Source organism: Hyperolius riggenbachi, chromosome 6 (genome assembly GCF_040937935.1).
Source record: "Hyperolius riggenbachi isolate aHypRig1 chromosome 6, aHypRig1.pri, whole genome shotgun sequence".
Taxonomy (NCBI): domain Eukaryota; kingdom Metazoa; phylum Chordata; class Amphibia; order Anura; family Hyperoliidae; genus Hyperolius; species Hyperolius riggenbachi.
In genome coordinates this window covers 45,646,360-45,668,239 of record NC_090651.1, presented here as the reverse complement: position 1 = coordinate 45,668,239, position 21,880 = coordinate 45,646,360, and the positions used below count along the sequence as shown (strand labels likewise).

At 45.4% G+C, this 21,880-nt stretch overlaps 1 protein-coding gene across 3 annotated transcripts in view; it reads right to left on the bottom strand.

The window, feature by feature from the left end:
* The window catches only part of CRYZ (crystallin zeta), a 51,657-nt gene that overhangs the window by 11,804 nt on the left and 17,973 nt on the right, over positions 1–21,880 (bottom strand). For 2 of the 3 annotated variants that reach the window (XM_068239209.1, XM_068239207.1), the window contains 6 exons: positions 16,139–16,255; positions 14,701–14,853; positions 13,691–13,854; positions 8,764–8,815; positions 4,847–4,996; positions 1,204–1,305 (listed from right to left, as the gene is read on the bottom strand). In XM_068239209.1, the coding sequence (XP_068095310.1) occupies positions 1,204–1,305; positions 4,847–4,996; positions 8,764–8,815; positions 13,691–13,854; positions 14,701–14,853; positions 16,139–16,249 (732 nt within the window). In that variant the 5' untranslated portion in view covers positions 16,250–16,255. Of the gene's footprint in view, positions 1–1,203; positions 1,306–4,846; positions 4,997–8,763; positions 8,816–13,690; positions 13,855–14,700; positions 14,854–16,138; positions 16,256–19,247; positions 19,271–21,880 lie in introns of those variants that run through there. The other variant, XM_068239210.1, reaches the window with a different exon arrangement.

The window sequence follows — 21,880 nt, the reverse complement described above, 5'->3', positions numbered from 1 at the left end:
TCAATCGGATCCAGAGGCTTCCTCCTCCCGAGGTAAGTACCCCCCAGGGGCCTTTTTTTTTATAGAGTCTTTAAGTCACATGTGTCGAACTCCAGGCCTGGAGGGCCAAATCCATGCCAGTGTTTAGGATGGGCTGAGAAAGAGAGAAATGTGTTCTACCTGGTAGACCACACCTTTCCTGATTCAGACCCATCAATTCTTTTGAGCTGTGTCAAAAATGTGTGAGGGCCTTGGCCCTCGTAGGACCGGTTTGACATCCCTGCTTTAACCAGCTGAGCGGTCTGGACGAGCTCAGCTCGTCCAACACCGCCAGCGGCTGCCGCTCAGGCCCTGCTGGGCCGATTTTAATGAAATAAAAAGCAGCACACGCAGCCGGCACTTTGCCAGCCGCGTGTGCTGTCTGATCGCCGCCGCTCTGCGGCGATTCGCCGCGAGCAGCGGCGAAAGAGGGCCCCCCTAGCCGCCTGAGCCCAGCGTAGCCGGAACAAAAAGTTCCGGCCAGCGCTAAGGGCTGGATCGGAGGCGGCTGACGTCAGGACGTCGGCTGACGTCGATGACGTCACTCCGCTCGTCGCTATGGCGACGATATAAGTGAAACAAGGAAGGCCGCTCATTGCGGCCTTCCTTGTTTATTCTGGGCGCCGGAGGCGATCGGAAGATCGCCTCCGGAGCGCCCTCTAGTGGGCTTTCATGCAGCCAACTTTCAGTTGGCTGCATGAAATAGTTTTTTTTTTATTTAAAAAAAACCCTCCCGCAGCCACCCTGGCGATTTAATCAGAACGCCAGGGTGGTTAAGTCTTTGTGAACTGCACATCTACAGGAAGCTCCCGCCCACAGGAGCCTGATCAAGAAGACAAGTGGACGGGACTGTGCATGGGCAGTAGCTGCGACTAGAATTTTACTTGCGGATCTTTTTGTGGCGGCAACAGCACTCTAGAGGGGATCAGGAGGACTCAGAAGGACCTACAAAACTAAGGGGACTGAAAGAAGCCCCAGGTAAGTAAAAATAACTCCGCCCCCGCCACACATCCTTTAAATAACAGGTTTCTGGTGCTCATACAAAAGTAGATATCCTGGTGATCGACACCTGTACTCTACACCCCACTCACGTCTGTGCACAGAGGTATTGTGTGTAACAGTCACCAGCACAATGCGTTACATCAGGTACAAGAGAAACATGGGATGTAAAGCTGCGGTACTTACAACCACTCTGCCTCCAACTGAGAGGAGTTTCAGATCGTTACTCAGGTTCACGTTGGAGAGCATCTCAAGTATAACATTAATCCCTCCTCCTCCAGCCGCTTCCTATATAACAGGAGACAATAATGAACACCAACCAGTAACTGGTATTACAGGATATGTATACTAGCATCCATTCTGCAAACTTTTCATAACTAGTGTTGGTTTTCGAATTCAGCATAGCCGATTTAAAACATTCGTATACTCCCGCCTGACGCTGATCAGCACCGAACAAATGGACACGGTCAGGAGGAGCTCACTGGCTTGCGAGTCAGGTTACGTTTCAAGTATCTCTTCCTGACCCTGTCGGCTTGTCCAGTGCTGAGCAGTGTCAGACGGGAGTATTGGGGTGTTTCAAAAGTGTCTATGCTGAATTCGAACACCAACATTAGTTATAACATTCAAAGTGGTATGGCATGGCAACATTTGCAGTAGAAGAATGTATTCAACTATTCTGTATACCCAATTTTACATTAACTATCCTGGTCTTAGCATCAGAAACACTTCTTATATCTATATATTATAATGTAAACCTGCCTTTCTAGTAATGTTTATGCCTGGCGTATAAATCTGTGCACAAAACCTGCCCTACCTACATCTCAGAGCTTGTTCACAGGTATACACCAGGTCACCCCCTCCGATCCTCCAATGACCTTCGCCTCACCACCCCACGCATTTCACACTCCCATGCCACCTGCAGGATTTCTCAAGAGCTGCCCCCACGCTCTGGAATGCCCTTCCACCACCCATCAGACTTGCTCCCTCTTTCAACACATTCAAGCAAGCCCTCAAAACCCACCTCTTTATGATGGCCTACCCACCCCCTACCACACGGTAACTCTCTACTGAATATATCACAGACCCACCTAGTGTTTCCACCCGACCCTTTAGATTGTAAGCCTCTGGCAGGGTCCTCCATTCCCTGGTGTAATCTACAGGATCATGTGCTCCTGTCCTATGACAGCCTTGTACTTGTATTACTGGGCCTACCTAACCAGCCCATATCGCATGATCATGTATTTTGTACAATTTGCATGTATGACTTTGTTCTATGTTGTATAACCTTGTTATGTCTGTCATCCTTGTATCATTGCATACATTTATTGTCCAGCTCTGCGTAATATGTTGGCGCTTTATAAATACAATAAATAATAATAATAGGCTATGGAGTTATGTAGCCTTCTCCCAGTGCATTCTGAGAGACAAGGCCCCATACGCAATTAACTTTTTCTCCTGAGTTTTCTCCAAAGTGATATTTTTATATGAAATGCCTTTTAGATCTCCAGCAAGCAAGAAAATACTGAAAATAGTTTTAATACTACTTTTCCAGTAGCTTTTTGGTACTTTTTCAATTGGAAAGTGCTGAAAAGTTATTCTAAATAGAAGATGAAAAATTATCTCCCAGGAGAAAACTCAGGTGAAAAAATGAATTGCATATGGGTCAAGGTGTTGATTCTGCTCACTTCAGCACACACAACAAACATTCTGCAAAGCTGCACCTGACAGGAGAAAAGATGTCACCATCTGTGATACATTTCAGATGTATAGATAGATTTACATAAAGTAATGCTGTAAAAAAAATAAGCAATTGTATGCATAAAGTTACATTCAGTAAAGTTAAAACAAACAGGCATTTGGGGCCCACAGGTTGAGAAAAAAAAATATTCTGGTTTCTTTAAATTTCTTTAAAGAGAATCTGTAAAAGTAAACATACCAGTGCGTTAGGGGACATCTCCTATTCCCCTCTGTCACAATTTCGCTGCTCCCCGCCGCATTAAAAGTAGTCAAAAACCGTTTTTAAAAGTTTGTTTATAAACAAACAAAATGGCCACCAAAACAGGAAGTAGGTTGATGTACAGTATGTCCACACATAGAAAATACATCCATACACAAGCAGGCTGTATAAAGCCTTCCTTTTGAATCTCAAGAGATCACTTGTGTGTTTACCGTCTGTCCCCCTGCAGCTCTCACCCACTGAATACTAGTGACAGGCTGCAGACAGCTCTGCCTGTATCTAATTCCTCAGTATGTGTCAGCCAGCTCCTTTCACTCCTTGTGTCAGCCAGCTCTTCTGTCACTGATAAGAGAGCAGAGACCCTGCTGGCTTATGTAAATAACACACACACACTGGAGTGTGCATAGAGGGGCCTGGAGACTGTGCATAACAGATCAGCACAGAAGAGTTGGCAGCCTTCCAGACACAGGACAACAAGTCCGACAGAGGAAAGATACATTGATTTATTCAAGAGACGGTGATGGTATAAAGTTCTGCATTAAGCCAGAGCACATTAGAATAGGTTTAGGAACTTGTAGGATGGTAGAAAATAGCATGACATTTTTGTTACAGAGTCTCTGTAAAGGAATGTTGAAATGGGAGAAAAAGAGTTTTACTTACCTGGGACTTCCTCCAACCCCCTGCAGTCTGCCAGCACCGTCAGTGTCCTCCTGGCCCAATCTGCTGTGCTCCTGTGATGTCCAGCAGATCCAGCTGGGTTTGCAGGCCACTGCACATGCACTGTTCCAGGCTGAGCTCCTCCTCCATTGGGCTGTGAGCATTCTGCGTAAGTGTGGTAACAGTCTTAATAAACTGTATATGTGCAGATCGCTCCCAAATACGGCATGCGCAGTAGCCTGTAACAGAGCGGAGTCCCAGTCTTTAGGGGGCTGACAGGGGCATAGTGCATCAGAACGGGGAGGACATTGAGGGAGCTGACAGACTACAGGCGGATGCCCCAGGTAAGTAAAAATATTTTGCTTTCATTCATCTTAAAGTGTACCCGAGGCAACATGTGGCATGATGAGATAAACATAAGCATATATAGTGCAAAAACATTAATAGCCAGGCTTTTTTACTTGCTTTAATTTTGCTGCCTGAAAGAGTTAATTTCTAGACATGTGACAGCTTCTGCCTTATACAAGCTTGTTGGCAATATACTGCAGTAAACCAATGATGAGCAACTTACAGCCATAAAGGTTTTACTGGCAGAATACAACTTCTGAGAGCAAAAGGAGATGGTAAACGGTCATGTCTTTTTACTGTGGAACACTTAATAGGCGGCCACTGAGCAGAGGCAAAAAAAAAAAAATCATTCTCCTTTGAAAATGTTTATGTATAAAATAAAACCATGTGTTATCAAAAAAGTCATTTTTAGGAGTAGGAGGATACATAAATACAATTGTTTATCTCATCTGTTTATTTTCACCTCGGGTTCACATTAAGGCACATGACGTGATTCTTTGGAAAGATTTTTCGCAATGAACTTATTTTCGCAATATCATGCAACATGGTTTAACCAAAATTCGTTAAACAATGTTTCACGACCACCCACAGCGGTTGTTCGTTTTTGAATGACCGCCACGCTGGATTAAATCTCAGAGAATCGTTCTGATCCTCATTGACTTTTGTTAGTTTTGCTGCAATAGTGTAAACAATCGTTTACATGAATGTTCCTTTACAATGGCGCCAACAACGCTTGTAGATTCAGCCAGATGGATCAGGGAACCATCGTTTGTCGGTGGAGGTCTCTGATCCCTCCGGCCGTGGGTACTTAGCTTGAGGTACACTTTAATAACAGACCGATATCTCATGACGCACACAGGAACCCACCTGAATCTTCTCGATGTAATCCTGGTCTCTGTGGTTGAACACTTGGTGAGCTCCGTTCTGCAGCACCAAGTTTAACCCTTCCTGGCTTCCAGCGGTTCCGAATACCCGGAAGCCGTGAGCTCGGGCAATCTGACAAGCAGCTATCCCCACCTGTGAAATGACAGAACACGAGGGATGAATGTTGGATCCTACCACCATTCCCCTGTCTGTTCCGTGACAGTTCTAAAGTGAACAAAATAACTAACTTAGTCTACACATTTTTAATCGGAACTGAAGATATTATTAAAACAAACATTTTCACATCCCTGGGGCTTCTGCTAGCCCCCAGTAGCGGTCCTGTCCCATGCCGGTCCTCCACGATCCTCCGTTCCCTGCAGCCAGCTAATTTCGTTCCTCGACTTGTAAGCCGAGGGGCCAGTGCACCTACGCAGCCCTGCCAAGCGTTTCCATTTTCCGTGTTCCTGTCTGCAATAGCACTATTGCGGACTGGAATGTGAAGAAGGATACGCGTGGCCAGAGCTGCGCAGGTGCAGTGGCCCGTTGGCGAAACCGAAACTAGCTGGCGGCGGGGAACGGAGGATTGTGGAGGATCGGCACAGGACACGATGGCTGCAAGCCCCAGGTAAGTGAAACTGTTAGTTTTAATAGTATCTTCAGGTCTGCTTTAAAGTGAAATTCCACCTTTTGTTCAAATAAAACTGCTTTGACATGTATCAGTGGTATATTTTTATTTAAAGGATACCAGAGCCGAAAAGGTTTGGAGAAACGGGGGAGCAGGCGTATATGGGGAGTTGTCCTGATGGCCACTGTTCCCCATGTCCTCCTCTGCCCCCTCCTCACATACCTAAAGCTCCTCCGGAAGTCTCTTCCGTGGCCGGGAGCGATTTCCGCATGATGTCCTGACTATGTAATGCGCATATGCAGAGCGCTCCAAGACGTTTCCCCAAACCTTTTCTCGGCTCTGGTATTGTTTAAATATCTGGCCATGAGTGAAAACTGCTAGACCTGTTATAGTACTATAACCCTCTGTATATACAACCAAAATCGATCAATTTTCCTGTTTCTTTTTTTTATCAATAAAAATGATTGATTTTATGAGGAGTTGAAAAAAAATTGATGAGAATTTTTTTTTTTTTTTTTTTTTAGAACAAACGAATATATATATATATATATACACACACACACACACACACACACACACACACACACACACACACACACACACACGGCGTAGCAGCACCACCAAGGACCTTTCAGTATGCCAGCAACGTGAGGGTTCCTACCCTCAATATATCATACAAAAAAAAAAAAAAAACCAGGCGGTTGCGGCACACTCCTCTTTTATTGAGCTCAGAATTTCCAGCAATACAGCTTATAGCAACAGTTTCGGGTGAACTTCACCCTTTGTCAAGCTCGACAAAGGGTGAAGTTCACCCGAAACTGCTGCTATAAGCTGTATTGCTGGAAATTCTGAGCTCAATAAAAGAGCAGTGTGCCGCAACCTCATTCATGTATGCATGTATGTATGTATGTATGTATGTATGTATGTATGTATGTATGTATGTATGTATGCATGTATGCATGTATGCATGTATGCATGTATGCATGTATGCATGTATGCATGTATGCATGTATGCATGTATGCATGTATGCATGTATGCATGTATGCATGTATGTATGTATGCATGCATGCATACAAACATACATACATAGTATATACGATTGGGGTGTGTTGGAAAAGTCAGATAGCAAAATATAAAACTTGATATTATGTTTGATTCATTTTCTGGTAAAAAAAAATTATAAGCGTAATACATATTGGTTCAATTTTTCTGATTATTCGCTTAAAGAGACACTGAAGCGAAAAAAAAATTGTGATATTATGATTTGTATGTGTAGTACAGCTAAGAAATAAAACATTAAGATCAGATACATCAGTCTAATTGTTTCCAGTACAGGAAGAGTTGAGAAACTCCAGTTATCTCTATGCAAACAAGCCATTAAGCTCTACGACTTTCAAAGTCGTGAAGAGGGCTGTTTTCTGACTTTTATTATCTCAACTGTTAGTTAATTTTTTTACTTTTCCTCTGCCAGAGGAGAGGTCATTCGTTCACAGACTGCTCTGAATCATTTTGAATGCTGAATGTTGTGTAATCTGCACATATTAGAGAATGATGCAATGTTAGAAAAAAACACTATATACCTGAAAATAAAAATATGAGAATATTTTCTTTGCTGCTAATCTTCTAGTAATTATTCATAGTACACAACCAATTCATTATATCATATATTTTTTTTCGCTTCAGTGTCTCTTTAAGTGGAAAAATGGATCAGATTACTGTGGTCAAAAAAAAAAAAAAAAAAATTAAAAATGAACCCTAAAAAATTGAATCGGGTATCGCCACCTTTAGACTCATTGATCATCATTTACAGCTATGATGATCCAAAGGTAAACACTTCCAGTGCAAATTCAGAGAAACATTATGCTCTATTTTGAAAACACTGGCTGGTTTAGGGGACTCATATAGCTATAACTGTCACTGACCTAAAGAAGAAATATGAACTCCAGCATTTGGGTAATTGCTTCTTCCCTTCACAGCAGGCAAAAGTAAACAAATGGTATACTGTATACTTTAAATCAGATGTGCTTATTTCCCTTTGGTCACTAGATGGTGCTGTTCGTATTCCAAATACAATATTAGCAGCACCAGAAAAAAATATTTTTCACCCTTTTGAATATTGTTTTATGTATAGATGTACTGTATGAAGAGATCACAATTAACAGTTTAATTTTTGAAGTTCCATGTGATAGTGTTTGTGAGCAGACAGTCACTTTGCTGATGCATTACAAAAGGTCATTAAAGCTAGCTTAAAGTGATCCAAAGATGAACTAAAGTAAAGCTCTAATACTTACCCGGGGCTTCCGCCTGCCCTATAATCGCGCAGACCTCCCTCGTCTACTGCACATGCGCAGAAGGTCTGCTCATGTGCAGTAGACCCAGACTGGCATAGACTGAGCCTGTTACCAGGGCTCGCCGCGGCTGAAGGGCAAACCGCGGGAGGAAGGCGTGGGACTTAGACGTGTTTATGGGGCAGGAGGAAGCCCCGGGTAAGTATCAGAGCTTTACATTAGTTCATCTCTGGGTCACTTTAAAGGATACCTGTAGGGAAAAATGTGCCCTAAAGGGATACTCACCTGGAGAAGGTTTGTCAAACTTAACCACGTAAGTGGCCGAAATCTAAAGCACACTCTAGGTGTGTTGTTCATTAAGATTGTGTACCTAAGATGGGGCCCCTTTAAGAATGTATACATACCTAGGGCTTCCTCCAGACCCCTCCGGCCTGATCGTTCCCTAGTCGTCCTCAGTCACCTTCTCCTTCCCCCTCACCGAAAAATCCTTTAGCTGGTGCCAGCTGGAGAAGGCACAGGCCGGCCAGACGTGCTCACCCTTCTTGCTCCCATCGCATACTACGCAGGCGTAGACGCTCCAGGCGATGTGAACGCGGCCAGGCCTTGCATGCAAAGTTGGCCTTGGACCAGAGGACTTTCCGGGGCCAACTGCAGACGAATGGGGAGTCGGAAGAGGGCGGCGTGGGAGCGATCAGGCCAGAGGAAACCCCAGGTATGTGTTTTATCCATATTCGACCATCTCAGGTTCCCTTTAACTTTTATTGAACAGTCTCTAATAAAGTGGCAAAGCTATTGTGACCATGGGGGGCCTGAATCCCTGCTCCTCCCCTTCTGCAGAGCAGCTGTTTAATAGGCACACTCCCATGGCTCCCCCGTTTACTATTGGTTAGTTGAGACTTTTCCGGTTGGCAACAGGGACTACTGTAATTGCAAACTCTTTTGAAAAAAAAAAAGAAAATCCATATATAGCGCACCTGTAGCATTATAATCACAGAGTGTTACTTACGCCACCACTTGCACCGTGCACCAGCACCACTTCTCCAGGCTTGCCATGTGCTCTACAAGAGGAAGAAGATGCACATGGTTATGAGGTCAGATTTACAAGAAAATGTCACCAAATGCACTCCTCTTAGGCCTACAGGTAAAACTCAGGCTCGCTGTCCAAATCTGGCCCTCAGAGCCATTCAATTTGTCCCTCAAGTGGTTTCCCCACTTTGCATTATGTTTGGCCCTCTCTAGACCACCAGGGAAGCTATACTGGAAGTGAAGCCCTAGAACACCAGGGAAGCAATATGGGGGAGGTAGGTGAAAACCACCAAACACTAGCGATCCGTATAGGAGAGGGTGGGGGCCTCTAGACACCAGGGAACTGTATAGGGTAGGGAGTACCACTAGGCACCAGGGAACTGTATAGAGGAGGGTGGGGACCACTAGACACCAGGGAACTGGATAGGGGAGGGAGTACCACTAGGCGCCAGGAAATTGTATAGGGGAGGGTGGGGGCCTCTAGACATCAGGGAACTGTATAGGGGTTGAGGAGGGCCATTAGAAACCACTGAACATTATAAGGGAGGAAGGTGGCCAGTGGACATTGAGGTTGGCCCGTGACTAGGTCCCAGTGTACAATTTCGGCCCTCTTTGCAGTGGAGTTTGACACTCCTGCTCTAAGGTCTGTTTCACGCTGAAAGGTGGCAAACACAATCGCTAAGCAATTTCACAGCCATTTTGTTTTTCTGCGTTTCTATGCTTTTAACACAATCACTGTAATAATGTGTGCTGCATACAGTGCCTCTGTGGTTTAAAAAAAAAAAAAAAAGGAGTTGCTCTAGCTTGAAACGTCTCTTAGGATTGCACAGTCTAAGCGCTTTTTGAATGGCCGGCAAACAGAAACTCTCTTAAAAGTGTTTGCAGTGTGAAACAGCCCCTATCTATATGCTAATAGTGTTTTGTTATATGCAAGTCGTGGCTTATTTAAAACAGTTAAACCCAGAAGCAAAGCTCTACTTCAAGTTTATGTTTTTCATTTAAAGTGAATCTGAAGCTTTTTAAAAAAAAACAAAAACAAAAACAAACAAACAAACAAAAACAGATACCTACCTAAGGATGGGGAAGGCTCTGGGTCCTATAGAGCCTTCCCGTTCCTCCTATGGTCTCTTCGTTCTAGCGCTGTCACCCCCGTTAGTAGTCTCTGACCGATGGGTCGAAGACTGCTCTCTTCCGCTGTAGGAGGCTTTGAAAGTCTTCGGGAGCCGAATGCTCCCAAAGACTTAGTAGTGCACATGTACAATCTCTTGCTCATGCACAATACGGAGTTGCATGTCTTTGGGAGCACTCGAGCTCTCAAAGACTTCCAGAGCCTCCCCCGGCGGGAGATTTGAATGGGGGAGACATCGGTGGAACGAGGGGACCGTGAGAGGAACGAGAAGGCTCTATAAGACCCATAGCCTTCCCCTTCCTGAGATAAGTATCAGTTTCTTTTATTTTAAAAATGTTTCAGGTTTGCTTTAAGGCATACATGTCAAACTCCAGCCTGTGGACCACATCTGGCCCTTTGAGCTGTCAGATTTGTCCCTCAGGTGGTTTCCCCACTTTGCATTATGTTTGGCCCACTCTACACCACCAGAGAAGCTATATTGGAGGGTAGGGAAGCTCTTAGTGATTTTGTGCGGTCCCCTTTGTGATTATTCTCTTTCCAAAAAAAACCCCAAAACCACATTAATCTGGCGGTCCGCAACACTTTGGGTGGGTATCACCACCCTAAAAATTATGTATGTTACAATTAGTGTAGCGCTCAACACCAGCCAATGTAAAAATAACAGTGTAGGTATCTCTAGGCAGTTCATCACCACCTCAGGTCAATAACACCTTAAGTTAGGATGTATACGGCTGGGGCGCCCCAGCCGCAAACATCCTAACTTAAGGTGTTATTGACCTGAGGAAGCTGGCAGAGACCCGTGAAATGCGTTGTCTACACTTATATACCAATAAAGAACCTGTTTTGTATTAAAACTTCCAGACAGAGAATCAAGTGCCTCAACCAATATATGGCTAGATTTAGAAGGATGTAATAACCACTGATGGATTTCAAGCTTTTAAAGGAGGAAAACCCATAGGAGACCCAGGGGGAGATCTGGCAAATAAGCGCACATGCTGGTCTTTTATAAGGGCAGCCTGGAAATTTGGTGAGCGGATTATATGCTTATATCCACCAGGGTGTACAACTCAGAGGATTTTGCACGGTGGTGGACACAAGGGATAGTAATACGATGTATTTGCCTTAAACTGGTTCACGCTATGTCTGTTCCCCCTGTTTATGCTTTGAGCTGATGCTAGGAGGAAGCGCAGAAGGCTACGGGGACTGTATACATCTCATGAGTGATATATGCTGATTTAAATCTATCAGCCAACACATCTGGTGAGAGTATTGAATCCTATGTGTATAAGAGCTGGATTTGAAGGACTGTATGAACTTTGGTGCTTTCTTCAATTGAAAGGACACTATATGAACTGCCTAGAGATACCTACACTAATTGTAACATACATGTATTGGAGGGGAAGCTCTAGTTCACTAGAGACCAGAACTGTATAGGGCATGGAGGTGGGCTATTAGATACCAGGGAACTTTATAAGGGAGAGAGGTGGGCACTAGGCATTGAGGTTGGCCTTTGACTTGGTCCCAGAGCTCAATTTAGGCCCACTTTGTATTTGAGTTCGACACCCCTGCTTTCGGGGAACGTGAGGTGAGAGGGATATGGAGGCTCACATTTATTTCCTTTTAAACATAGCAAATTGCATGCTTGTTTAGGGTCCGTGATTCAGACACTACGGATGAAAGAAAGATCAGCAGGATTGCCAGGCAACTGGTATGGTTTAAAAGAAAAGTAATTATGGCAGCCTACATATGCTTCTCAGTTCAGGCGTCCTCTAATGCATATTGTGTGGAATATTTCACAATTACCAATGTACAGATTTTGTGCGCTGCACATAAGCCATTTTTGTTTTGTTTTTACTATTGTTGTCTTTCTGGTTGCATTTGGTGAATTTCTGTGTGAATGGTTGATGAAGTTTGGCTGCACCTAACTGCAAATTCCTCTCCCAATCCCATTACCAACAGGACATAGTCAGAGAAGAGCTTGGTTGACTGCAGCCAGCCTCTTCCTGTGAACACAGAGCTGACTCCTCCCATCCCCTTCCTGTACCACACAGTAGAGAGCAAAATCTGGGGTGGGGGTCATGTAATAGACTTTTCCAGAAGGGAATTCTCTCTACAGGTGCATCAAATCTGAAATTGGTATGACCAGTGGTATAGTTCTCTATACCAGCGTTTCCCAACCGCTGTGCCGCGGCACACTAGTGTGCCGCGGCATGTTGCCTGGTGTGCCGTGCGTTCCTACTGTATGTAGAACGCAGGAGGGGGAAAGCAGCGCTAGAAGGAGGGGCAGTGGAGGCAGCGGTGGGGAGGGGGGAAATATCCCCCCCCTCCCTCACCTGGGACCCCTCCTTCTGCCTCTCTCCCCCTCCATTTATGGGTGGCAAGTGCGGGGTCGGCGGCGGGGAGGCACGCGGAGAATTACTCACCACTTCCGCGTTCCAAGCGCCGGCAGCGTCATGTCGTCAGATCTCCGCCTTCAATGCCGCCCACTGTGCTTCCGCTAATCAGGAAGCACAGTGGGCGGCATTGAAGGCGGAGATCTGACGACATGACGCTGCCGGCGCTTGGAACGCAGAAGTGGTAAGCCTGCGCATGTCTCCCCGCCGCCGAGCCGCCCCGCACTTGCCACCGATAAATGGAGGGGGAGAGAGGCAGAAGGAGGGGTCCCAGGTGAGGGAGGGGGGGGATATTTCCCCCCTCCCCACCGCTGCCTCCACTGCCCCTCCTTCTAGCGCTGCTTCCCCCCTCCTGGGCATCTATACTGGGGGCAACTGTACTAGCTATACTGGGGGCAACTGTACTAGCTATACTGGGGGCAACTAAACTAGTTATACTGGGGGCAACTAAACTAGTTATACTGGGGGCAACTAAACTAGCTATACTGGGGGCAATTAAACTAGCTACACTGGGGGCAACTAAACTAGCTACACTGGGGGCAATTAAACTAGCTATACTGGGGGCAATTAAACTAGCTATACTGGTGGCAACTAAACTAGCTACACTGGGGGCAACTATACTAGCTATACTGGGGCACTACCTACCTATACTGGGCACTATGCTAGCTATGCTGGGCACTATACTAGCTATACTGGGCACCATACTAGCTATCTGGGCACTATACTAGCTATCTGGGCACTATAGTAGCTATACCGGGCACTACCTACCTATACTGGGGCACTACCTATCCATACTGGGACTATACTAGCTATACTGGGGTAACTATACTAACCATACTGGGGCAACTAAACTCCCTATACTGGGGCAACTATGCTAGCTATGCAGCCGCACCCCAGCCCCCCCCCCCCCCCCATAGCCTGCTACACACGGCACTGTCCACTAGGTCGCGCAAACACCGCGTGCCCCCCGCCGTTCCCCGGAGAAAAATATGGTCAGAAAGTGTTCCCCGGGCCGGAAAAGGTTGGGAACCACTGCTCTATACAAATAAAGGTCTTCCTACTGTTCTACTTCCTGTGACTATTAGAATGATTCACTAAAAACCTACCGCACCCAAACATCGCGGCATAAAAGTATTGTGCGCACGCTATCAGCGTAGCGTGCGCTCGGAAGTTACGCACGATTGTTCTAACTGCCACGTGATAGTGTTGAAACTAATATACTGTTCACCACTGTTTTTATAGCCTTTTTTTTATTGGACTTTTTGGACAAACAGGTGAGTAAAACACTTGGTTTGGTGGGAGTAAATTTAGGGGGGGAAATTGGAAGTAGAGGAGTGTAGGAAAAATGTGATTGATGACTAAACTACGTCTTTTACTCGACTTACTTTTGGAAGAGTGCTCTGTAGGCTGTGAAGTAGGGGACAGAGATGGCCGCACCTTGCTTGAAGCTGAGTTTCCCTGGAAGGGGATAGACTGTTTCTTCAGCGGCAAGTGTGTACTCAGCATACCCCCCAGTAATGGTAGACCTGGTAAACACCCGATCACCTTTCTGCAACAAAGACAACAAAAAATATTCTAAAAGACTGGGATTTCAAATGACGTACAAAAAACCAGTAACAGTATAGAAAATAATCAATCATCCTCTACAGAATTTCTGCATTTTGATGCTTCCCAATCCCAAATGAAGAATGAAGATACACTCAATTTTATTATTATTTTGTATTTATATAGCATCAACATCTTCCGCAGCGCTTTACAGAAAAGCTGTCCCTCAGAAGAGCTCACAATCTAGTCCCTATCATAGTCATATGTCCATTTAGTCTAGGGCCAATTTTAGGGGCAAGGCAATCAACTTATCTTTATGTTTTTTGTGATGTGGGGGAAACCCACACAGTGTGCTCAATGCAATGTATAACAGGTGGGATTTCACTGTCAGAGCAGGTTTTTGTGTATAAACTTCTTGACTAGCTAGAGTGAAATAAGTTACTTGTACCTGATAAGAAGAGGCGGTATCACCTGTTCCGTTCTGCCCCCATCAGGAGGGTACAGGTAGTTTTGCAGAGGCCCAAGAAGACAAGACTCAAAATTGAATCTTGCAGGGGTTGCCAAGAGGAGCCCAGAAATGCTCTCACACTATGTGTGGCCTGCACACTTCATTTTTATGAATTATGATGGTGGCCCTGCATGCTGCACAGCCTCTCAGAGCTCCAGCTGTGGTCTTCCCAGGGAACTATGTCTACCCCTCTACAGCTTAAACAACATGAAAATACCCACCTAAGCAGCAAACTCCATCCATACGAGCTTGCTTGCCCCATTGGCTGCTCCTCCTCACACAACCAACATTTTTAGTACAAGCTTTTTAACTGAAGAGACTCAACATATATTAAATACCTACCTTAAAACAGGTTACATTATTCCCAACTTCTTCCACTACCCCAGAAACGTCTGAGCCTGGAGTATAGGGCAGGTTTGGCTTCCGAGCATAAACACCGGCTCTGATATAAGTGTCCACCGGATTGATGCCACAGGCGTGCACTCGGATCAAGACCTTCAAAGAGACAGCAGAAGAGTAATGCAAAGACGTCGGTGCACAGTGCCCAGAGAATGAGGATGGAGAACAGATTCAATAGATCGGGGCATTACCATAAATCATACCGCCGCTCCCCCCCTCCCCCAGCAAAACTTTGTTGGGCCTATCCAACTTTTACACCCTTTCACTTGTCAACCCCTGGTGACCCTTATAGCCTGGGGGTCCATCTTGGAAGAGTCATAAAACAAGTGGGGCCATTAGACCTTCACACCCACAACAGGTGTAGCCACAAAAACACCTGATCTGAAGGATGGGCCCCTTTATAAGAGGGAGTAAAGGAATAGTTGGAGCCCACTTACTGCTCTGGGCCCCCCCTCCCCCTGAAATCACAGGAAACGCTGCCCTCTAGTTATACCCTTGAAGTAAATACAGGCACAATTTTTCTTTTTTGCAAATGACTTCCATTTTTGTGAAAGTCAGTGACTGCTGAGTACGAGAGTAATGACAAAGCACCCCATAGTGAATTCTGCCTGGTGTGACTGTATGCTTAAAGTGGGATGAAACATCACATTAACTGAAAAAAATAAATTCATCCAATAAGAGATTATTTAGCTTACTTTTTTTTTTTCACTGTAAGAATTAGGAGAAATGTAATATGAAAAAAGAAAAGCAGGTTTCTATCTTTACTGTTTTTCTATGCTGCCAAAAGTGACATCACTTCTGCCCTCTTTTTCATTCCAGCTCAGTGATCACTTTCCCTCCCTTCTAGACAACTGGCACTGCACAGTTCCTGCAGTTAGGCAAAGGCACCTGGACCAGGTAAAAAGAAAAAAAAAAATGGGGACGTATAAGAAAAGAATAAAAATAAAAAACGGGGTGGGTTTACAGCAGGGTTGTCTGGTGCCCCCCCCCCCCCCCCCCTGCAAATTAAAATACTCAACTAGTGTCCAGCGCCTGCCTCATTGTCCCTCCTAGCAACTTTCTGACATCCTCCATGCATGGTTCCCAGCATGTGAGCTGACCCATGTTGGGTGGTTAGGACACTCCAGGAGCCATATACAAAGTATGCCGGAAAGCTGCTAGGAGATGGCAATGGACACACTGAGTATTTTATGGCCTAATCTGCCCCCCCCCCCCCCCCCCATGTAAGAAAAACATCCCCATTCACCCCTCAAGCATGGTTAGTTGTGGTTTCCGGATAACAGAGACTTTGATTATGTACATATACGCATATATAGTCACTGCCACCAGAGGAGTGGGTGAAGTAAACATAACGGCTGACTATATTTTACGACATGCATACCTGGTTCTCCACCGGTGAAGGCACGGGGACATCTGTTAAGAGTTTTAGTACTTCAGGCTTCCCAAATTCCAGTACCCGGATAGCTCGCATGACTTTTCCTACTGAGGCCATAATACTCTATCAGAAAGACAAGATGATATCATTAGTCAATATTCAATACTTGTATGTGCAACAAGAGAACATGAAGAAGGTGATCATGTCTCAAATAGACAACATGTACATTGGAGGTCTGAAACCAATGGAGTTCCTCACAGGCCCCGATTTGCTAACTTTTTTTTTTAGGTTGAAGAACACCGGGAAACAAAAACCTCATATTTCAGATTGTCTGGCTTGGCACTGTGAGCTTCCATGGTGGGCAACTCCCATATATGCTCTTTATCGGTCGCCTTGGTCCAGTTTAATATGGCGTGTGCACACGTCAGATAAAAGGTCTTTGGAAAATGAAAGATCACAGACCAATTTTACCCCCTTCCAAGTAGTATGAGAGCAATACTCTACACAGTCTTTTCTATGGAGCTGAACTCCCCATCAGAAAAAATACGTTCCTGCAAAAGATACGTTCCTGCAAAATGCATTCAAAGCCTATGATATCTGCAGATCTCATACACACCTTGTTTAATGGACCATCATCTGCAGATCAGACAATTAACTGCAGATCTGAAGATCCAACCTGGTGGATCTGATCTGCAGATAACTGTCCGTTAAACAAGGTGTATATGAGATCTGCAGATATCATAGACTTTGCATTTTGCAGGAACGGATCTTTTGCAGATACTGATCTGTTGCAGGTGTACAGCATCTTTGTGTGCAGCATCTTGCAAAGATTTCTATCTGATGGGGAGTTCAGCTCAATACAATAGACTGTGTAGGTACGGGGGAAAATGAGTTGAACTTACTCGGGGCTTCTAATGGTCCCCCGCAGGCATCCTGTGCCCGCGCAGCCACTCACCGATGCTCCAGCCCCGCCTCCGGTGCACTTCTGGAATTTCAGACTTTAAAGTCTGAAAACCACTGTGCCTGCGTTGCCGTGTCCTCAATCCCGCTGATGTCACCAGGAGCGTACTGCGCAGATACAGACCATACTGGGCCTGGCAGGACGCTCCTGGTGACATCAGCGGGATTGAGGACATGGCAACGCAGGCACAGTGGCTTTCAGACTTTAAAGTCTGAAATTCCAGAAGTGAACCGGAGGAGAGTTTTACTTACCTGGGGCATCTACCAGCCCCCTGCAGCCATCCTGTGCCCTCGCAGTCACTCATGGCTCCTCTGGTCCCCAGCTGTCAGCTAGTTTCATTTTTGCCGACTAGGAGTCGGCACGCTGCCATGCGTACGTTTTTACGCATCCCTGCTGGTGCAGGAAGCTATTGCAGACAACAAGTACATTTTGACGCGTTACAGGTGTAATATGTAAAATTTTACGCATGACACCCGTAAAGAGTAAAAATGTACTTGTTGATGTCCGCAATAGCTTCCTGCACCAGCAGGAATGCGTAAAAACGTACACATGGCGGCCGGACGACTCCCAGTCAGCAAAAACGAAACTAGCTGGCAGCAGGGGACCAGAGGAGCTATGAGTGACTGCGAGGGCACAGGATGGCTGCAGGGGGCTTGTAGATGCCCCAGGTAAGTAAAACTCATTTTTTTTCTTTTTTACAGTTAAGGTTCCTTTTACGTTTGACATCCCCGCTATGAAGCCACCACCAGGTTAATACTCACCTATACCCCTGAAGTTCCAGCAAGTATTTTACACTAGAGTTTCAGTCATTTCTGAAAGTGGGATAGCTTTCATGCTAGTCACCGCCTCCCTTCGCTGGTCAGTGTCGAGGGTACTGAGATGCAGTTAGGAGGCCTGGGAAGGGGTGGAGTCTGAGCAACATGGCCCTAGTGAGCGCTGCCAACCTTTAGCACATGGCGATTTTTACAAAATCCAAGCCAACTAATGTTATCCAGTGGCGATTAAATCAGAGCTGAAATGTAAGTATCAGTGCTACCTGCAAATTCCGCAGGACCAGGGATGGATTTACAACACAGACATTCTGGAGCCATAACCCTAATCCCCCCCCCCCCCCCAAACATAGGCCACACCCAAAGTAAAAATATACTGAACTCTCATCCCGGTCTTATGTCACTAACTGTCCTTAGAATCTTACACCCTAATCACTGTCTCATATGATCCTTAGTGACATGAGACAAGGATTAGGGTGTAAAGGTGGCCATACACTGGTTGATTTGCCATTAGATCGACCAGCTGACAGATCCCTATCTGATCGAATCTAATCAGAGAGGGATCGTATGGCTGCCTTTACTGCAAACAGATTGTGAATCGATTTCAGCCTGAAACCGATCACAATCTGTTGAGCTGCTCCTGCCGCCTGTCCCCCCCTCCCCGTATGCATCACCTGAAGCTGGCTCCCGGGCATCTTCTCCGCGCTGCACGGCTCTGTTCCGGCTCCATCCCGGCGCTTCCTGTGTCACTCCGTGACCAGGAACTTCAAATAGAGCGCCCTCTATTTGAACTTCCTGATCACGGAGTGACACAGGAAGCGCCGGGATGGAGCCGGAACAGAGCCGTGCAGCGCGGAGAAGATGCCCGGGAGCCAGCTTCAGGTAATGTATACCTGATCAGATCGGCCGCCGCTAGCGACGCGCTCCCTACCCGCGGGCGATCGAGGGTAATTTCCTGCACGGCGCGATCGACGGACCGATCCGATTTCGGGAGGAAATCGGATCAGCGGGTGCGTTTACCGCGAACGATTGGCAGCAGATTCGATCCCAGGATCGAATCTGCTGTCGAAACGGGCCAGTGTATGGCCACCTTAAGTGCCTGAGGTCAGTGATATTAGGCAGGGATTAGACTGTTAGCTCCTGATGTCAGTGAGCTGAGGAGGAGAGGCCGCCTCTGCCACATAAGGCGCCTGTAAGCAAGTGCCTACAGTGCCTTATGGAAAACTCAGCCCTGCCCGGGACAAATACTGATGTGTCAAGAAAGCATTTCAGAACATTAATGGTAAATGGTTACACAAAGGTAAAAACAAGGAACACCAAGAGCCCCAATAGTGTAATATGTACTGGTAAATGGTTACTAGATAGAGTAAATATTAATACTCACAAACCAGAGTTACCATTAGGCAACCACTGTAAAAGCAGGTGGGGAGATTTTCCTGACCCCACTCAGGAATAAGTAGTCGATCTCTGTAGATGAGAAAAAGGAGGTTCAACCCTCCACCCAGGGTGGACTCAATATTATGCAGGAGAACAGAGGCGCCAAAAGGGTAAAAGGAAGCTAAATGAGTTTAAAAACCAAATTCTTGGTAAATAGAGGAGGTAGTGGTGGACTTACCTCCTCCAAGTAGACACACAACGACTGTAGTAAAGACAGTCAATATATTTTATTTATGAACTCCAAATATGCAACGCGTTTCGCAGGTTTGATCCCGCTTCATCAGGCAATAACAACGGAGCAACAGCATATGTGGTCAGTAGAAGAGCCAGGCACCTCACAGAGGTGCCCCCGGAGTATGAAAATAAACTTGTTGTATTTGAGAGGTGCCTGACTCTTCTACTGACCGCATATGCTATCGCTCCGTTGTTATTGCCTGATGAAGCGGGATCAAACCTGCGAAACGCGTTGCATATTTGGAGTTCATAAATAAAATATATAGACTGTCTTTACTACAGTCGTTGTGTGTCTACTTGGAGGAGGTAAGTCCACCACTGCCTCCTCTATTTACCAAGAATTTGGTTTTTAAGCTCATTTAGCTTCCTTTTATCCTTTTGGCGCCTCGGTTACACAGAGCTATCATTCTTGTTTCATCCATTGAATGAAGAAAACTTTAACTTCTACTTTTTTTGCACCGGTTTTAATAAATAGTAACGTTCCACTGTTCAAAGGAATCATTAAAGCGTTCCGTGTTCCCAGGTTTCAGAGCGCCATGAATGGGATAAAGTCTCATCTGTAAGCACTGTGTGGTTTGGCAATAAGTGCCAGATTCAAGCCAAAAATATTTTGTTTGCTCTGCTTAGTGGAAAGAAGTCACTCATATCACCCTGCGGCAAAGTGTGCCGACGGCCATATGCATAGTGTCGCCTGACCCCGCCCTTCCCTTAGTGATGTACTCCCTGCTGCACAGGAAATACGTCACTGGGATTCCTGGGTACCTCATCATATTTGCAGCGCTTCGCACATGCGTGTCACACCGCCGCCACCGACATATTTAAAATTTCAGCATTGCGCATACACTTTCATACATTCTGCCACCGATGTGTCGCTACGGAAGTCCGACCGCAACACACTGTTAAAAGAAAAACATAACTTGTTCTACCCATTTCAGGTTTACTTTAAAGCGGACCTGAACTCAGAACTTCCTCTCTGCTCTAAAAGATAAGCAACAGCATAACAACATTTAAAGTGAGCCTCCAGACTAAAAATCTACTCAGCAGCACTGAAAAGGCTTGGTGTTTCTTTAACAGTTTCACAGAATCAGAACTTTGTTTTTCTTACCCAAGCCTCATTTTTAGCTGCACAGAAGAAAACTGCCCGGGCATTTTTCCCCTGATGCTGTGAAAAGCATGATGGGATTTCTGATGATGTTGTTCTCCTTCTGCTGTTTTGGCGCAAATTTATTTTATGAAATTTTGAATTTGAGATTTTAAGCCTAGCGCATGCAGCTGGGAGGGGTGATCAGGACACAGGACAGTTGGAACTGCGTCTCATGCTTCCTGTCGCTTGTTTTCAACCAAAAAGATGGCTGCCCCATGAAAAAGATGGCTGTCCCCATGAAATCACAAACATTTGCCTGTTCTTTTAAAACAGGGTGGGTAAGAGATTATACTACCTACCTATTTTAATTAACTTAACTAATGCAACCTAATGACAGTATGTTTATTTAGGCTGAAGTTCCCCTTTAAAGAAAAAAACACATTTGTTACAGGACTCCTGCAATAAATTTGCAGTGTGCCTACTACCTGCTTTCATGGAAACAGGCCAAGGGTTAACAAGCTGTGTTTACATATTAGCTGTGTCTGCCAAGGACTGACAAACTTCTGAGGGGACACAGCGAAGATATCAAATTACACTTGTGATTAGTCACAGTTGAGGTGGAATTAGACCGGCTCTGCTCTCTAAATACATACAGGGTGCATTTCTCTCTGTTTTGTTTGTCCTGTGCAAGAGTCCTCATATTATGACACAGCTGGAGCGTTTCAATCTAGTCCCTGCATGACGCAGCAGAACTCTGCAATGAGTTATGAAAGGATCCAAGCCTAAATAGTTTGAGTAAATGATTGTCATTCAACACACATGACCTTTGCTTTTTTTCCTGCAAATGCCAATGTTAGTTCAGCTCTTTTATGGGTTTGGTGAACTTAGTCACCCAATGCTAAAGCTCAACACAGAGGTTATCCAAACACAGCATCATACATGATGTCTAGAGATAGGATTGCATTGCATAGCTACAAGATCAGATGCTGTGAGTCTGCATACTGTACCTGCAATGTGATATGCTCTGTAGTCACAATCAGTGCTGTGCAGTGACCTGTATCTAAACATACAGTATATTAACATATACAGTATACGGTACACTATACAATAGAAGTGCACTGAGCCAAAAGGGGAATGGTGACAAAAGTTGAAGTAGTGTGCACACACCAATATGGCCCATATCAAATTAACATTTTCTGTTGAGTTTTGTCCTTGGTAAAATGCGTGCGTGCATGTGTGGTTCATGAGGGAGAAGTCTAGGA